The sequence below is a fragment of the Moschus berezovskii genome, chromosome 1 (assembly GCF_049115385.1).
Source record: "Moschus berezovskii isolate FMDL1 chromosome 1, NW_MosBer_1.0, whole genome shotgun sequence".
Lineage (NCBI taxonomy): Eukaryota > Metazoa > Chordata > Mammalia > Artiodactyla > Moschidae > Moschus > Moschus berezovskii.
This window is the reverse complement of record NC_142460.1, coordinates 165054403-165070014: the sequence shown is the minus strand read 5'-3', so window position 1 is coordinate 165070014 and position 15612 is coordinate 165054403. Positions and strand designations below refer to the sequence as shown.

The window sequence follows — 15612 nt, the reverse complement described above, 5'->3', positions numbered from 1 at the left end:
CAGTCGCTCAGTCGTGTCCGACTCTCCGCGACCCCATGAATCACAGCACGCCAGGCCTCCCTGTCCATCACCATTCAAATTGTCTGTTTCTACTGGTGTGAGTTTTGGCAAATTGTGTCTGTTGCAGGGGAAAGGAAAAAGAGGAATGAGTTTTCCCAAGAACAAAGAAGATAAAAAGATCAGTGAACAGGCCTGAACATTCCTAGTTTCTTTTACTTTAACTGCTCCTAACTGTATGTTTGTAACTAAGCTTGCTTTTCTGCCCCCTAACTCTGCAGGAGCTACATTTTGCACCTATTTTCCTTTGCTTACCCTTACAACACCCTCTTAATCTTATGGTTTCTCTTTTTTTTTAAACATGTCAGAAAGAAGGCCACAGAGCCACTGAACTGCCAGGCTCAATTACTTGGTTGCTGATGCCAGCCTGTGACTGTCTTTGAACAAATTTGTAACACTGTGTTCCTCATCTCTGACCCCTGACTTCAAATTCTCATCTTATACAAGCACTAGTGGTAAAGAACTCACCTGCTGATTCAGGAGACATAAGAGACACGGGTTTGATCCCTGGGTCGGGAAGATCCCCTGGAGAAGGAAAAGGCAACCCTCTCCAGTATTCTCGCCTGGAGAATTCATGAAGAGAGGAGCCAATCCATGGGGTCAAAAAGACTCAGACATGACTGAGTGACGGAACAACAATAGCAATGGCTTGAATCTCTGTTGAGATACAATGTATTGGTGGCCAAATGATAGGCTCTTTCAAAATTAGAGAAACTAACAAACTAGTTTCTAGAGCACAAACCAAAAAGCCACTGACAACCCCGGGGTCCCTAGGAATTGTGGGATTTTGTCACATATGGATACCAAATTTGGGGCTAACTGCAAAGTCATTACACCATGCTTTGAAAGGTGCAGATTCTGAACCTTTGGTTTGGACAGGATACTGTTAAAGGGCTTCCCTGGTGGCTCAGATGGTAAAGAATCTGCCTGCAATGCAGGAGACCTGGGTTCGATCCCTGGGTTGGGAAGATCCCCTGGAGAAGGGAATGGCAATCCAATCCAGTATTCTTGCCTGGGGAATTCCATGGACAGAGGAGTTTGGCAGGCTACAGTTCAGGGGTTGCAAAGAATCGGACATGACTGAGTGACTAACACACACACTGTCAAAAGGCTTACAAGACTCTTACAAACTGAAACTCATGACTGCCCAGGCCCTAGGCCTGCCTGATCTCCAGAAAGAATTCAAACTATATGTGCATGAGAGGCAGGGGATGGCCCTGGGCATACTTATACAACTGGTGGGAGACATTCGCTGACCAGTAGCTTATCTTTCAAAACAGCTGGACACCACAGCTGCCAGCTGGCCTCCTTGCTTACAAGCAGTGGCCACCACCTGCAATCTATAGAAAGGTTCACTCTGTCCATACGACAACATTGAACATCCCACATTAAGTCCTGGTCCTCTTGGAACAAAAGGGGGATACTGGTTGACGTCAGGGAGGATGGGAAAACATAAGGCAATCCTCCTTGAGGATCCCAATGTCACCACTGGAGAGACCAGTGTTTTAAATTCTGCTACCCTGCTTCCCTTACTCCCTAAAAAGGAGATCCTCCAAAACTGCCTAGAGGTTTTGAAGACCACTTACCCCAGTCAACTGGTTTTGACAGGTAAGCCTCTGAGCGAGGATGATCGGGACCTCTTTACTGATGGCAGTAGTTTTGGGAAGGTGGGTCAGATGTATGCAGGATACGGAGCAGCTACGGAGTAGCTACAGAGCAGCAGGTAGTTGTCCAGCAGTCCTGCCCGCACCCCCACCTCTGCACAGAGAGCTGAGCTGATTGCTCTGACCCGGAGCTCTAATCTTATCAAAAGGAGAAAGAACCTAACTTCCTGGGCTCTACCTGACTCTGGGGATTCCAGAGCCTTTTATAATAAGTAGATAAAGTAAGGAACAAAAAGAAAAAGGCTTCTAAACTCTCCCCCAAGACAAAAGCTTGATGATTGGATCCTAATGAAAACTAAAGTTGTAAAAGTTGATGGAATTTAGATAAAGGTATATAAAATTAGTATATTTAAACGGGCTTTATATCAGGTGGTTACAACCCTTATTTAAGTATATTGTGGGATAGATAAGGCTTATAGATTGCCACTAAGAAAATATTAACTAAACATACTGAAGAAACCAGTAGTTACCTGCACCATACAAAATAAGTAACTAGGCTAATAAAAATAAAAATAGTAATTTTGCTTTGGTTTAATTTATAAATTCAGAAAGGTCTTTGCTGAATGCCTTATACGAACCGTTGAAGGCATAATTGTTTAAACTCTAAAGTTACAAAATATAGAACTTTGTAAAATAAATTTCAGTTTGATTAAAAATTTTGTCACTGACTTTAGTAACTTTAGGTGACAAAATCGTCTGTTGAAAAACTAAACAACCATCTTTGTCTTGCGAATGTCTCAACCAGAATATGAATACAGGTCACAAGTACCTGATAAACTATTAAGTTTATCTTGTAATGCCTGATTCATTACTAAGCTTTTAAGTGAAGCCATCAGAACTCTTGTCTGCCTGTTTATGTCTGTGTACCCATTATACATGAGATTATTTCTGAAAGGTAATATTGAAATTAAATTCATAAGGAGCTCTATTTAATTGTTTAAGAAAAGATGCTACATTTAACTAAACTGACCAAAATGAATTTCAGGCTCACATAAACTGGGAAATATCTAATATTAAGTTGATACTGGTATTAATCTTTAAGTTTATTGATCTAATTAATATAGGCATGTCATTAAGAGTCATCAAAATTCAATTACATGGGACTGAATAAACTGATACATATGATTTATAACTTCGTGACTTTAGAAAATATACTAGCTTGAATCTCTGTTTTTCAAAATTATCTTTTCTTTTATGCTGTGAGTTACAACAGGTTGATAAAAACAAAGATAAAACATTTTCTCCTTCTCCCTACCTGATCCTGCTAGAATTTAGGTTTACTGCAACTGAATTACAACTAGTTATACTAATCATTGCTTAATTTGTCCTTTGTTTCCAAATTGCTTATGCTTTTGTCTCCCTGTTACACTATGACTTTTTCAGTGTTATTAGCTTCATTACTTAGATCCTATTTTATAAGATTATTGTTTCTTACTGTACCCAGTGTGTAACCAGTCCTCCAACAACAATAGTGATGACTAGATGACTTAAAGCAGTTGATCAGAAATGCAGTTCCATATAAGGTCAACGATTGTAACAGTATAAGTCTAGATATGGGAAGAAACAACAAAAGAGAATATTTTCCTGGATCACAAGAGACTAGTAAGTACAGGTAGTCCAGAGAATCTTGAATACTGTTTTATGGCCTAATCCAGTGACCTGTCAACGAAACCTTCACCAGATCTGGGAATGAGCATTCCTAGCACCATGGGACAAAATGCCCATGTAATACCTGCAAACTATGGTCAGATTCATGACCCTGAAGGGGCTCTGCTAACTGGAAATTGGCAATTGCCATCTACCTCTACAAAGATTAAATCATGGCCACTGAAGCTGCTGACCTTCAATACCCCTGAAAGGAGTTTAGGGTTGAAATCAGGAATGAGACACTCTGTGCTTTGGAAAAACTGGCAGAAGAGACCTTCAGATAGTTAGACATTTTCCGGAGAAGATTTTTATGAGCCCTGATTCTTACATCTTCTCATACCTAGAGAAACATTAACATCACTGATGGTTACAATCACTTTGGCTAACAAGGAAAAGTTACAATTAAAGTCAAAATAGAGTAGCTATGGAAATAACTAGGTGACATGATGGTATTTCAGACAAGTCCTTATATTGTTAAGAACTTGAGTCTCTGAGCTGTGTCAGACATAGGATGCCATCAGCCATTCTAAAAACAAAGTCTGCTAGCAGCTGGTGACTACAACCTTACTTTCTAAAGGTCTCTTCTTGTAACTATTATATGTTTCAGTTCAGTTCAGTTCAGTTCAGTCGCTCAGTCGTGTCCGACTCTCCGCGACCCCATGAATCACAGCACGCCAGGCCTCCCTGTCCATCACCAACTCCCGGAGTACACTCAAACTCATGTCCACAGAGTCGGTGATGCCATCCAGCCATCTCATTCTCCGTCGTCCCCTTCTCCTCCCGCCCCCAACCTTTCCCAGCATCAGAGTCTTTTCCAGTGAGTCAGCTCGTCTCATGAGGTGGCCAAAGTATTGGAGTTTCATGTTTAGACAATGAAATTGCTCTGGATCATGTGTTGACAAAAAAAATATATATATGTGTAATGACCAATAGCCACATTAAAGGTTAAGACCTACTTAGATAAACCCAGACAACCGGCTATTTGGTTACAAGTCTCCTCAAAGTGTTAAGTCTAAATTAGCATTCGGATAATTTTTTTCTATTTTGTCTATTAATGTGCAGGGTGTCACTCCTCCAACTACTTCTGAGTCCAAATTGCTCCATTTGTTTGCACAAGAAGACCCAAGCACTGACCTTACCCGCATCACAGTCAAAATTGTCATCAAACGGATCTTGCTTCTTCTGCTTTGGCCTCTAGCTGCAATAACTCTTTTACTGATCTATGGCCTCTGATTTTTTTTAAACTGTCTGTTAAGTTTTGTCTCCTCCAGATAACAACAGTTTTACATCAAGATAATGATGATGTAGAGCTTACAGTCACTCCCCTGAACAGATCCTGTGGGAATAACCACAAAACTCACCCAGGGGCCCCTTAATAAAACAGGATGAGCGCTCCATGACCCCCATTAGGTAGGGTCTATGAGTCCCATGGGAGCACTGAAGAAGTTATGGAAGACAGATAGTCTGTCCCTCATCACCCCGATAAAGATTTCATAGGGGTCATGTCTCTCAAAGGAAATGTGAAGGAGGAGATAGCTGGGCCCCTGCACTGAACAGCTAGTGATTGTCAAACAGCAAAACTGAGGTTCTGTCCTCCGCCAGACAAGAACAACACCTATTTCCCTTCCTCCCTTCTTTCTCTCTCCTGCACAAAGAAGATAAAGAAAGCAGTGAGGAGGCCTGAACATTCCTAGCTTTTTCACTTTAACTGTTCCTTACTCTGCACGTCTGTAACTAAGTTTGCTTTTCTGCTCCCTAAGTCTGCAAGAGCTACATTTCACATGTATTAATTGCCCTTTGCTTATCCTTACAACACCCTCTTCCCCTTGTAGTTCCAGAAAGAAGGCTGCAGAACCACTGAACTGCCAGACTCAATTACTGGGTGACTGATGTCAGCCTATGAGTGTCTTTGAACAAAATCCTAACACCTTTGTTCCTTATCACTGACTCCTGACCGCTAGCGCTTATCTTATATAAGCCTCTAGACTCCTCATGGAAGGGGGACAGTTCTTGAGGCATAAGCCTACTGTATTCCCCTCTCTGCTGGCTGAGAATCAAAGCGACCTTTCTATTGCCTACAAACTGTCTCTATATTTTTTTATTTGTCTTTGGTGTGCAGAGAAAGCCAAGATTTGGGCCAGCAACATGTCTTTTAAGGAATTGGTCCAACTTATCTAGATTAAGAAATTTGTAGGCATAAGTTGTTCAAAGTATTCCTTTAATACTTTTTTAATGCCCATAGAGTCAGCAGTGATAGTTTCAATTTAATTTCTGATATTGGTAATTTGTGTCCTCTTGCCTTTTCTTAGCCTGGCTAGAGGCTTTTCAATTTTCTTGATCTTTTCAAAGAATTAGTTTTTTGTGTTGTTGATTTCCTATTTTACTGATTTCTGCTCTCATCCTTATTTCTTTTTTTCTATTTGTTTTGGATTTGATTTGATCTTCTTTTACTAATTTCCTAAGGAAGAAACTTAGATGATTAACTTTGGGTCTTTCTTCTTTTCTTATACACGCATTCAGTGCTATAAGTGTTCCCCAAGCACTGTTTGGCTGTATCCCACAAAGTTTGATAAGTTATGTTTTCATTTTCATTTGGTTCAAAATATTTTACATTTTCTCATGGTGCTTGTGGTAAAGAACCTGCTTGCCAATGCAGGAGACACAGGTTCGATCTCGGGGTTGGGAAGATCCCCTGGAGGAGGAAATGGCAACCCACTCCAGTATTCTTGCCTGGAAAATGGCGTGGACAGAGGAGGCTGGCGGGCTACAGTCTATAGGGTCACAGACAGCCAGACACGACTGAAGCAACTTAGCATGCACGCATTCCTTTTTGCCCAGGTTTTATTTAGAAGCATGTTGTTTAATCTCCATGTATTTTTGTATTTTCCAGTTATCTGTCTGTTATTTATTTCCAGTTTAATTCCATTGTAAGTCTGACAACAGATATTATATAGCTTCTATTATTTTAAATTTGTTAAACTGTGTTTTAGTGCCCAGAAAGAAGTATCTCTTGATGACTGTTCATGCTAGCTTGAAAAGAATGTATATTCTGCTGTGGTCTACAATAAAGCCCAATACACTTAGTATACAATGCAGCAACTCCAACTCAAGGTATCCCCTAGAACATGAACTGCAGGCATTTATGTTTGTAGCATCCACAGAAGATTATAGCCAGAAAGTCTATCAATAGGAAAAAAGATAAATGAACTGTGGTATACTCACAGGGTAGAATACTATTCATGGATTAAAAAAATTAAAAAGAAAGCACTGCTGTTAAGTGCAACAACATGGATTACTCTCAAAAACAACACGAATACCGGGACTTCCTGGGTGGTCCAATGTCTAAGATGCAATGCAGGGGGCCTGGGTTCAATCCCCAGTCAAGGAACTAAGATACCACATGCCGCAACTAAGACCCAGCACAGCCAAATCAATAAATGTTACAAAAGCAACATGCATTCCATACCGAATGAATGACTGATCACATTTAGACAACATTCAAGAGTAGATAATAGTCATCTGTGGTACCGAAGACTGAATGGTGGTTTCCTCTCAGTGCAGGGGTGGAAAGATACTCAGTTGGAAAGGATTCAGGGAAAACATGCGGGTGCGATGGAGAAGTTCTTTATTTGGGCGGCGAGTACACAAGAATCTTACATAAAAAGTTACAGGGCTATATGTTTACTTTACTGCATAAAATACACAAATTGAAGTACGAAGAGTACTTCAATCATGTATGTTATCAGGGAAAGAAAAAACAAGCGGGCAGAGATGACAGAGCTGGACGGTGTTGCGGAAGCACGTTTACAGCTTAGTCCGGCCGATGCACTGCACACCAGCCACCTGGTCAAGAGCCAGTTCAGACCCGAGTGGCCTCTCTGAAGCCCGTCTTTGGCTCGACTGGCTGCACACAGTGCAAGCTGCCTTCATCCTTCTTTGGGAGACTGGAGGGAATAATGGTGGTCCTATCTCAGCTTGGACACCTCCCCCCTCCACTACACTGTATCCTGCTCTTCCTATCCAGGGCCTCCCCCAAGCCTGTCTTTCTTTCTGCATCCCTTCCCCATTGGCCCCCACATGCTTTTTGTCACCCCAGACTCTCCAGTAGAAATCAGTTCACAGGAGGCTGGCCTAGGAGCCACGGCACGGATGTGACTGGGGGTCATGAGTGGCTGCCCAGGTCAGTCATCATCGTCCACACACAGAGAATGAGACCCAAAGTGCTTTTTCTTTTTCTTCATGCTTAGCAAACTTAAGTGATCTCTGTCTTTTTCTTTTTTTGCATTTCCCTAATTTCATTGGAGGGACTGATGCTAAAGCTGAAACTGCAATACTTTGGCCACCTCATGCAACAAGTTGACTCACTGGAAAAGACTCTGATGCTGGGAAAGGTTGGGGGCGGGAGGAGAAGGGGACGACGGAGAATGAGATGGCTGGATGGCATCACCGACTCTGTGGACATGAGTTTGAGTGAGCTCCGGGAGTTGGTGATGGACAGGGAGGCCTGGCGTGCTGTGATTCATGGGGTCGCGGAGAGTCAGACACGACTGAGTGACTGAACTGAACTTCACATACTGAATGAAACATACTTTTCAAGTTTTAAGATCATTGGATTTAATTTTTTATTTCTTTTGTGTCCTCTTACAGGACTTTGTGGTCAGTGACCATTCAATTTATACTGCAGACCAGCAGTTCTCAAAGTGTGCTCAGGGGACCCCTGAAGGGTCCACACAACCCTTCAGGGATTTTCCAAGGTCCAAACCTATACACTGTAACATGAATTGCTTTTTCCATTTTCATTCTCCCAGGAGTATACAGTGGAGCTTTCCACTGTCTACTGAGAAGGTCTCCGTGACTCAGTGAACCAGCATTTTCAAACGAGGGATGAGAAATGATACAAGATCATGTAAGGGCAAAAGACCCACTCCAAGTGCCAGAGAGGCCACTATATTTCATGTAGTAGAGTAGGGAAAATTCATTATCAGATTCTACATTGCAGTCATCTTTAAGAAAATATCATTTGTTGGGATTTCCCCAGCAGTTCAGTAGTTAAGATTCCCCACGTCAACTGCACAGGGCACAGGTTTGATGCCTGGTCAGGGAACTAAGGGGGCTTCCTCAGGAGCTCAGCAGTAAAGAATCTGCCTGCAATGCAGGAGATGCCGGTTTGATCCCTGGGTTGGCAAGATCCCCTTGAGGAGAGAATGGCAACCCCCTCCAGTATTCTTGCCTGGAAAATCCCATGGACAGAGGGGCCTGGTAGGTTACAGTCCGTGGGGTCCAATAGAGTCAGACTGGACTGAAGTGACTTGGCACACATGCACACACAGGGAACTAAAATCCCACATGCTGCACAGTGTGGTCAACAGAAAATAACGATAGGGAATGATTTAAAAAAAAAAGAAAATATCATTTGTTGAATTTTAGCATCGGATCAAAGCAGGATAGCCACAGTTATGTAAGAAGGATACTAAGACACTTCACACTGGAACTTCCCTGATAGTTCAGTGGTTAAAGAATCTGCCTCACAATGCAAGGGATGTGAGTTCAATCCCTGGTTGGGGAACTAAGATCCCAGTGCTGAGAAGCAATGAAGCCCACACACTCCAACTATTGAGCCTCTGCACCACAACGAAGATCCCACATGAAGCACGAAGACCCCGCGTGCCACAGCTAAGATCCAACACAGCCAAATAAATAAATATGAATAAAGTTATTCCACGCTGTTCACGTGAGGCCAGATTTTTGCCAGTCTTTCCACCAAAACAACACCTTGCTGCTGCTGCTGCTAAGTCACTTTAGTCGTGTCCGACTCTGTGCGACCCCACAGACGGCAGCCCACCAGGCTCCCCCGTCTCTGGGATTCTCCAGGCAAGAACACTGGATTGGGTTGCCATTTCCTTCTCCAATGAATGAAAGTGAAAAGTGAAAGTGAAGTCGCTCAGTCAGAACAGACTGAATACAAAAGGTGCCCTGAGGACCCAGCTGTCTTCTGCTAAGGACATTAAAGAGATTTGCAAAATTTAAAACAATGGCATTCTTTTATCTCTTTTGTTTTGGAGAGTAAAGTTATTTTTCACAAAAATATGTTGACGTGCAATGACTATAGTGCTGTTATTTTAAAGTGAATAAACGGATATTTAAAATTTTTCTCAGTTTTAATTTCAAATGCACAACCTACAGGCTTCCCTGGTGGCTCAGACAGTAAAGAATCTGCCTGCAATGTGGGAGACCCAGGTTCCATCCCTGGGTCAGGAAGATCCCCTGGAGAAGGGAATGGCAACCCACTGCAGTATTCTTTGCTGGAGAATTCCATGCACAGAGGAGCCTGATGGACTATGGTCCATGGGGTCACAAAGAGTCAGACATGACTGAGCGACTAACACAGAGACACGACCTACAGAAACAAAAGCTTTTCTGGGTCCTCGGTCACTTTCAAGTTTACAGAGGGGTTGTGAGATGCAAAAGTTTGAGGACTGCTGTTTCTGGCTGCCTGACTAGAATATTGAGCAGGCCCTTTAGAAATGGAAGGACCAGATACTGCAGTCAGACAGACCTGTGTTTCCATCAATGTTCCACACTGTGCTGATGGATGTGGAGTATCTAATTTAATATCCCTGACCCTTGGGATTTTAATCTGTGCAATGGGAAGAATAACATCATTTTCAGAGCTGTTGAGATTAAACGAAGTAATGTACCAGCACAGACCATCTGCAGGTAGCAGGCACTCAGACATTTCGTTATTTTTGCATGTTGCACTTGGTCCCCTAGGGCTTTGAGACAGCCAGGGCCTCAGTTGAATTAGGACTGAAGTTCAGGTTCCTGGCTGGCTGGTCAACTACATGGACAGAAAGGCTCTCCATGTCATGGGACACAGCCCAGGATGGTCATAGGAGGGTAGAAGGGCTGACACTTCAGAGTTCTTCCAACCTTGGAGAGGAACTGTTCACCTTTCGATGGATCTAAACTGGAGGTCACCAGGTCCTGGAGCGGCAAGCAGAAGTGCACATGCACACACTGACCACACACAGACCATGAGACCCTCACGCCATATCTCTCCCTCTTCGCCCTTCTGCCAACCGATGGTCAGTCCACTGTTATATGCATTCTTCCTGGAACGCAAGATGTGTGAGAAACAAAAGCAAAACGCAGCACCCAAATGCCTTTCCTTGTTGCTGGTTTTCACGCTTCATGAAACTAGTTTTGTTGGCTTTAGTGGCTGAGATTTTAGGAGGAAGAGCATGGAAACTGGATCAGACTGACCCACATCTCCTAGTGCCATCCCTCAGTGTGAGCCAGTGTGTGTGGTGGGGGGAATCACAATGCCACCTCAGCGTGACAGGACGAGAAGACACCTAGAACAAGGCTGGATGCACAAAAGTGAGTTAGTGTCAGTTGCTCACTGGTGTCCAGCTCTTTGCAACCCCATAGACTGTAGCCTGCCAGGCTCCTCTGTCCATGGAATTCTCCAGGCAAGAATACTGGAGTGGGTTGCCATGCCCTTTTCCTGGGGAATCTTTGAACCCAGGGATCAAACCCGGGTGTCCTACATTGCAGGAAAGGCTCCCCATAAAAGGCCGATATTCTTATGATAATGGGTCATTTTGTCTCTCACTATAATAAATGATCAAGAAAAAATCAGTTTTGATTAAGAAAAATATAAGGGACAACCAAAGAAACACTGTATGACATCTGTCCTAGGATATTCTAAGGAGAAAAAAATGTTTCTTAAAGGTAATCCCTTCAGGAAAGAAAACAAAGTAAGAAAACTCAACAGCATATGTATGTAATAGTCCAAAAAAAGGTAAAGGACAAAAAGTAAAATACTTCTGAAACTCAGAGTGTAGGAGACAGGAAGAATAAAAGAAAAGCAGGCCCCGGCAAGGGCCGCAAGAAAAATTTATAATTATTGATAAACTGGATGCTATAAGGCATGAGACTCTTGGAACAAGTCCAAAGGGAACAGTTCATAATCTTGAAAACAAGATATGATCCTGGGGTCGGAAAACCGACCCCAGACTGTTTCTCAACTGCCGTCTCCGAGTCACATGTTTTACTTATCTGGTGGAAAGTCTATAGATAAATATTAGTCTTAGCTACTGATTTGTTATTGATTACTGCTTCCTAATTACTCAATGGTTAATAATTTTGTTCTTTGGCCTCGAAGGCCACATGAGCTACAGTTTAACTCCCCGCATATTCTTTCATTCACGGCTGAAAGTAGAATAAAGCTGGCTTGGATTCAGTTTCGGCACCTTCACCTTGGAGCGGTGTTGGTCCCCTGATCCTCGCTTTTCTCTAAATTTTTGTGTCTTGTTTCTCATTCTCTCGCCGTATCCCGCTTTCGGAAACGCGGCTTGTCGAGCCGGTCTTTGGTGAGCTGGACTGAGCTGCAGCGTGTTGACAGTTCTTGCGCGTGTAGGACTCCCTACCCTGTATCCAAACTACCCCCCATCAACCCAAGAGCATGCCGCCGGGACCCCACGTGAACCCCACCTCGCCCCGTATCTTTCCCATCTTCCGATAAAGATCGCGGCCCTCCAGACCTCCATCCGGCCTGGGGCGCTTCCAGCTTGGAAGCGCATGATTATAAACGCTTTTCCTCGGGGAGTGGCTGGAGAACTGAAGATACAGGGGGCCCCGCAGCAGTCACCCGAGCACAACCCCCCGGCGTCCTGCCCGCCCGCCCTGACTCCTGCGGGTCCCGAGCCACGCGGCCCTCATGACGTCACCCCGACAGCCCCCACTGGTCCCCCGGCTTCCTGCCACCCTTCCTTTCCGGAGCTCGCGCACTTTTCCACACCCGCACGCGCCGAAACCCCGAAGCCTGCCGATTTGGGGAGCAGCCGGGGTGCCAGGGGGCTCTGATCCCCCGGCGCTCGCCCTCCCCCGCGGCAGCTTCTGGAACCCTCTGCTGGGGGCGGCCAGCCCGGAGTCCTCGGCCACGTGGTGTTCTCGCTCTAGGCCCCCTCGGAGGACGAGCGCGGAGTCGGGGGCGCAGTCCCTCGCGCGCCGAGAAGAGCCGGGGAGTCGGACCAGCGAAGCGCAGCCCGGATGGGGGTATCCGTCCCCGGAAACCAGCGGTGCCGGACACCCGCGGGCTCATTCCCGAGACCCCCAGGCAGGCCCCTCCAACCCCCCGTCTCCAAAAACCGCGAATCGGCGGCCCCGCGGTCCCGTCCGGAATCCAGCCCCAACCCGGTCTCCTCCAGGCCAGAACCGGGGTCAGACGCCATCCAGACTCCCATCTCCGCGCCGCCCGCGGCGCGCCCGGCCCCTGGCCCTTCCTGGCCCTGGTTCCCGCCCCCTGTCTTACCGCGTGGCCGCCTCCGGCCTCCGCGCGTTCTGGGCAGCAGGCGCCGCGCCCACGCCGGCCCCATTCCCGCCGGCCCGCGCGCACGTGGCGGGGTCTACGCAGCCTCTCCCGCCGCCGCTGGGGGCCGCACTGCAAGCTGCGCGGGCTTTCCCTCCTGGGACCCCAGGGGAAGACAGTTGGTCCTCCACACAGCCTGTCCCGCGTCTGTCCCGCAGATGCTGCCGTGGGTCTGGTGTTTGGGTCCCTCACCGCCTTTCCCCAGCGCCCCCAGCGTCTCCTCACCTGTTCCCTGGGCCCACCGCCGCCTCTCCTGTCTCCTCCCTTTGGGCCCACACCGTTCTCCCTACCATGGAGAGCCCCCGGGGAGGCTCAGGAGCCCACAGACAGTTTCCTAAGGAGGCACCGCTGGTGGCCCAGCCACTACCCTGGGCTTTCCTGGGGTTGTGTTTGCTGAAATTGCCCAAGGAAATGACCCCACTCCAGGCCATGGCCACAGCCAAGTTCTCAAGGCAGAGGAGACTGCGTTCAAAACGGGTAGGCTGTATGTTTCTAGAAAGTTGTCCATTTCTTCTAGGTTGTCAACTTCGTCGGCATACAACTGTTCATAGTATTTTCTTACAGTTTTTGTATTTCTGTGGTATCAGGTGAGATTATTCTCTTTTTATTTTTTATTTTGTGTGCTTGGGTTCACTCTCTTTTCTTGGTGAGCCTGGTCGGAGATTTGTCAGTTTTGTTTACCCTTTCAAAGAACCAGCTCTTGGTTTTGTTGATTTTTTTCCATTGTTTTTTTAATTTTTATTTTATTTATTTCCTCACTGATCTTTATTATTTCCTTCCTTCTTCTGACTTTAGGCTTTGTTCTTCTTTTTGGAATTCTTTTAAGTGATAGGTTAGGTTGTTTACTTGAGGTCTTTCTTGTTTTTTGATGAAGGCCTGTATCACTGTGAAATTGTGGCTGGTGGGGGATGGACTGGGAGCTTGGGATTAGTATATAGGATGGATGAACAACAAAGGCCTACTGAACAGCACAGGGAACTATGCTCAATATCCTGTGATAAACCCAATGGAAAATAGTATTTGTTTTAAAAAAGTATATATGTGTATAACTGAGTCATTTTGCTATACAGCAGAGGTTAGCAGAACATTGTAAATCAATTATACTGCAATTTAAAAAAATATCCTATAATAAATCATAATGAAGAAGTAGATTTAAAAAGAGTTATATGAAGTGAAGTGAAGTGAAAGTCACTCAGTTGTGTCTGACTCTTTGCGACCCCATGGATTATACAGTCCATGAAATTCTCTAGGCCAGAATACTGGAGTGGGTAGCCGTTCCCTTCTCCAGGGTATCTGTCTATCTATATATATCTCATATACATATATATGTATATACAGACATATATACATTCATATACGTACTAAGTTGCTTCAGTTGTGTCCAACTCTGTGTGACCCTTTGGACTGTAGTCCACCACGCTCCTCTGTCCAGGGGGTTTTTCAGGCAAGAATACTAGAGTGGGCTGCCATTCCTTCCTTGAGGGGATCTTACTGATCCAGGGATTGAACCTATGTCTCTTTACGTGTCCTGCGTTGGCAGGTAGGTTCTCTACCATATGTGCCACCTGAGAAGTCCATATATATATATATATATAACAGAGTCACTTTTCTGTACAGCAGAAATGAACACAACATTGTAAATCAACTATATGTGAATAAAAAGTAAATTCAAAAAAAGGGCTGGATGTTGGAAATGGCCCTGTTCAGGATTGGCATGTGAGCTCCCTTGGCCAGGCAGCCCCCATTTCATGCTCTGTCCATCAGCATGGCCCTGCGCACTTCCTCAAATCAAGGTTCAGCTTCCCCACTGAGGTTTTCTGCCCCTCTATAGTTGTGTATCCTTTGGGGGGAAAAAAAAAAAGAAGAAGCATGAGGAGCCCTGGTTGAAGTACTTTAGAATTAATCTCCACCTCAAACGTTTCTGTGAAAATCCTCCCCACCTCCCCTTCATTCTCCTGATGCCCCACCCAGGTCTTTTGTATTTGCTACAAAGCCAGGTTAATGGCTTTTTTCACATGGCTGATGCACCTGCTGGTCTATAGTTTCCTGGTGGGTGAGAACTATGTTCATTCTTTATGTCCCCAGCATCCAGCATGGCTGAGGCACAGAGGAAGCACTCAGAAATAAACTATGTGCTGCATGGATGCCTACGAAAATGCAAAGCGGGTGACAAGTCCAGGTTTCACTTAGTTCAGCTCCCTATTAGTCACCCGGGGCTGGTGTAACAAAACATACCACAGGCTGGGGATTTCAACAGTGGGAATTTACTTTCTCACAGTCCAGGAGGCTGAAGTCCAAGGTCAAGGTGGCCGAAGATTAGGTCTTTGGTGAGGTCCCTCTTCCAGGCTTATAGATGGCTTCCCTCTCACTGTGTGGTCCCGTGACTGTGTGTGTGTGTGTGTGTGAGAGAGAGAGCACGCCCACATATCTGTGCTCTGGTATCTCTTCCTCTTCAAAGAACACTGACCCCACCAAGAACTTCACTCTCATGACCTCTCCTAGACCTGATTACCCCCAGGAATCCCATCTTCTAATCCCATCACGTTGCATCTTAGGACTTCAACATATGGATTTGGGGCTGAGAGAAACACAAGCATTCATTCTGTAACAGCGGTGATCATCCAAACTGAGGGTTATATGAACTTTTAGGAGCTGGAAGGAGGCTCTTGTGGGGAGTCTTCCTTCAAAGCCCTTATCTTGCAAGGTAAGAAATTGATGGTCATGGGTTAAGTGACTTGTCCATGCCAGTGTGCCCACACCTATGTGTTATGTATAAATCTTACCCCTTTGTTTTTTAAAAATTATTTTTGGTCGCACTGGGTCTTCATTGCTTTGCACAGGCTTGCTCTAGTTGCTGCGAATGGGGGCTAC

At 45.1% G+C, this 15612-nt stretch overlaps 1 protein-coding gene across 1 annotated transcript in view; it reads right to left on the bottom strand.

The window, feature by feature from the left end:
• Positions 1-13210, bottom strand: part of FAM3B (FAM3 metabolism regulating signaling molecule B) — a 93813-nt gene extending 80603 nt beyond the window's left edge. The window contains exon 1 of the mRNA XM_088840809.1: positions 12685-13210. Within this exon, the coding sequence (XP_088696935.1) occupies positions 12685-12748 (64 nt within the window). The 5' untranslated portion in view covers positions 12749-13210. The remainder of the gene's footprint in view (positions 1-12684) is intronic.
• Between the last annotated feature and the right edge of the window lie 2402 nt (positions 13211-15612).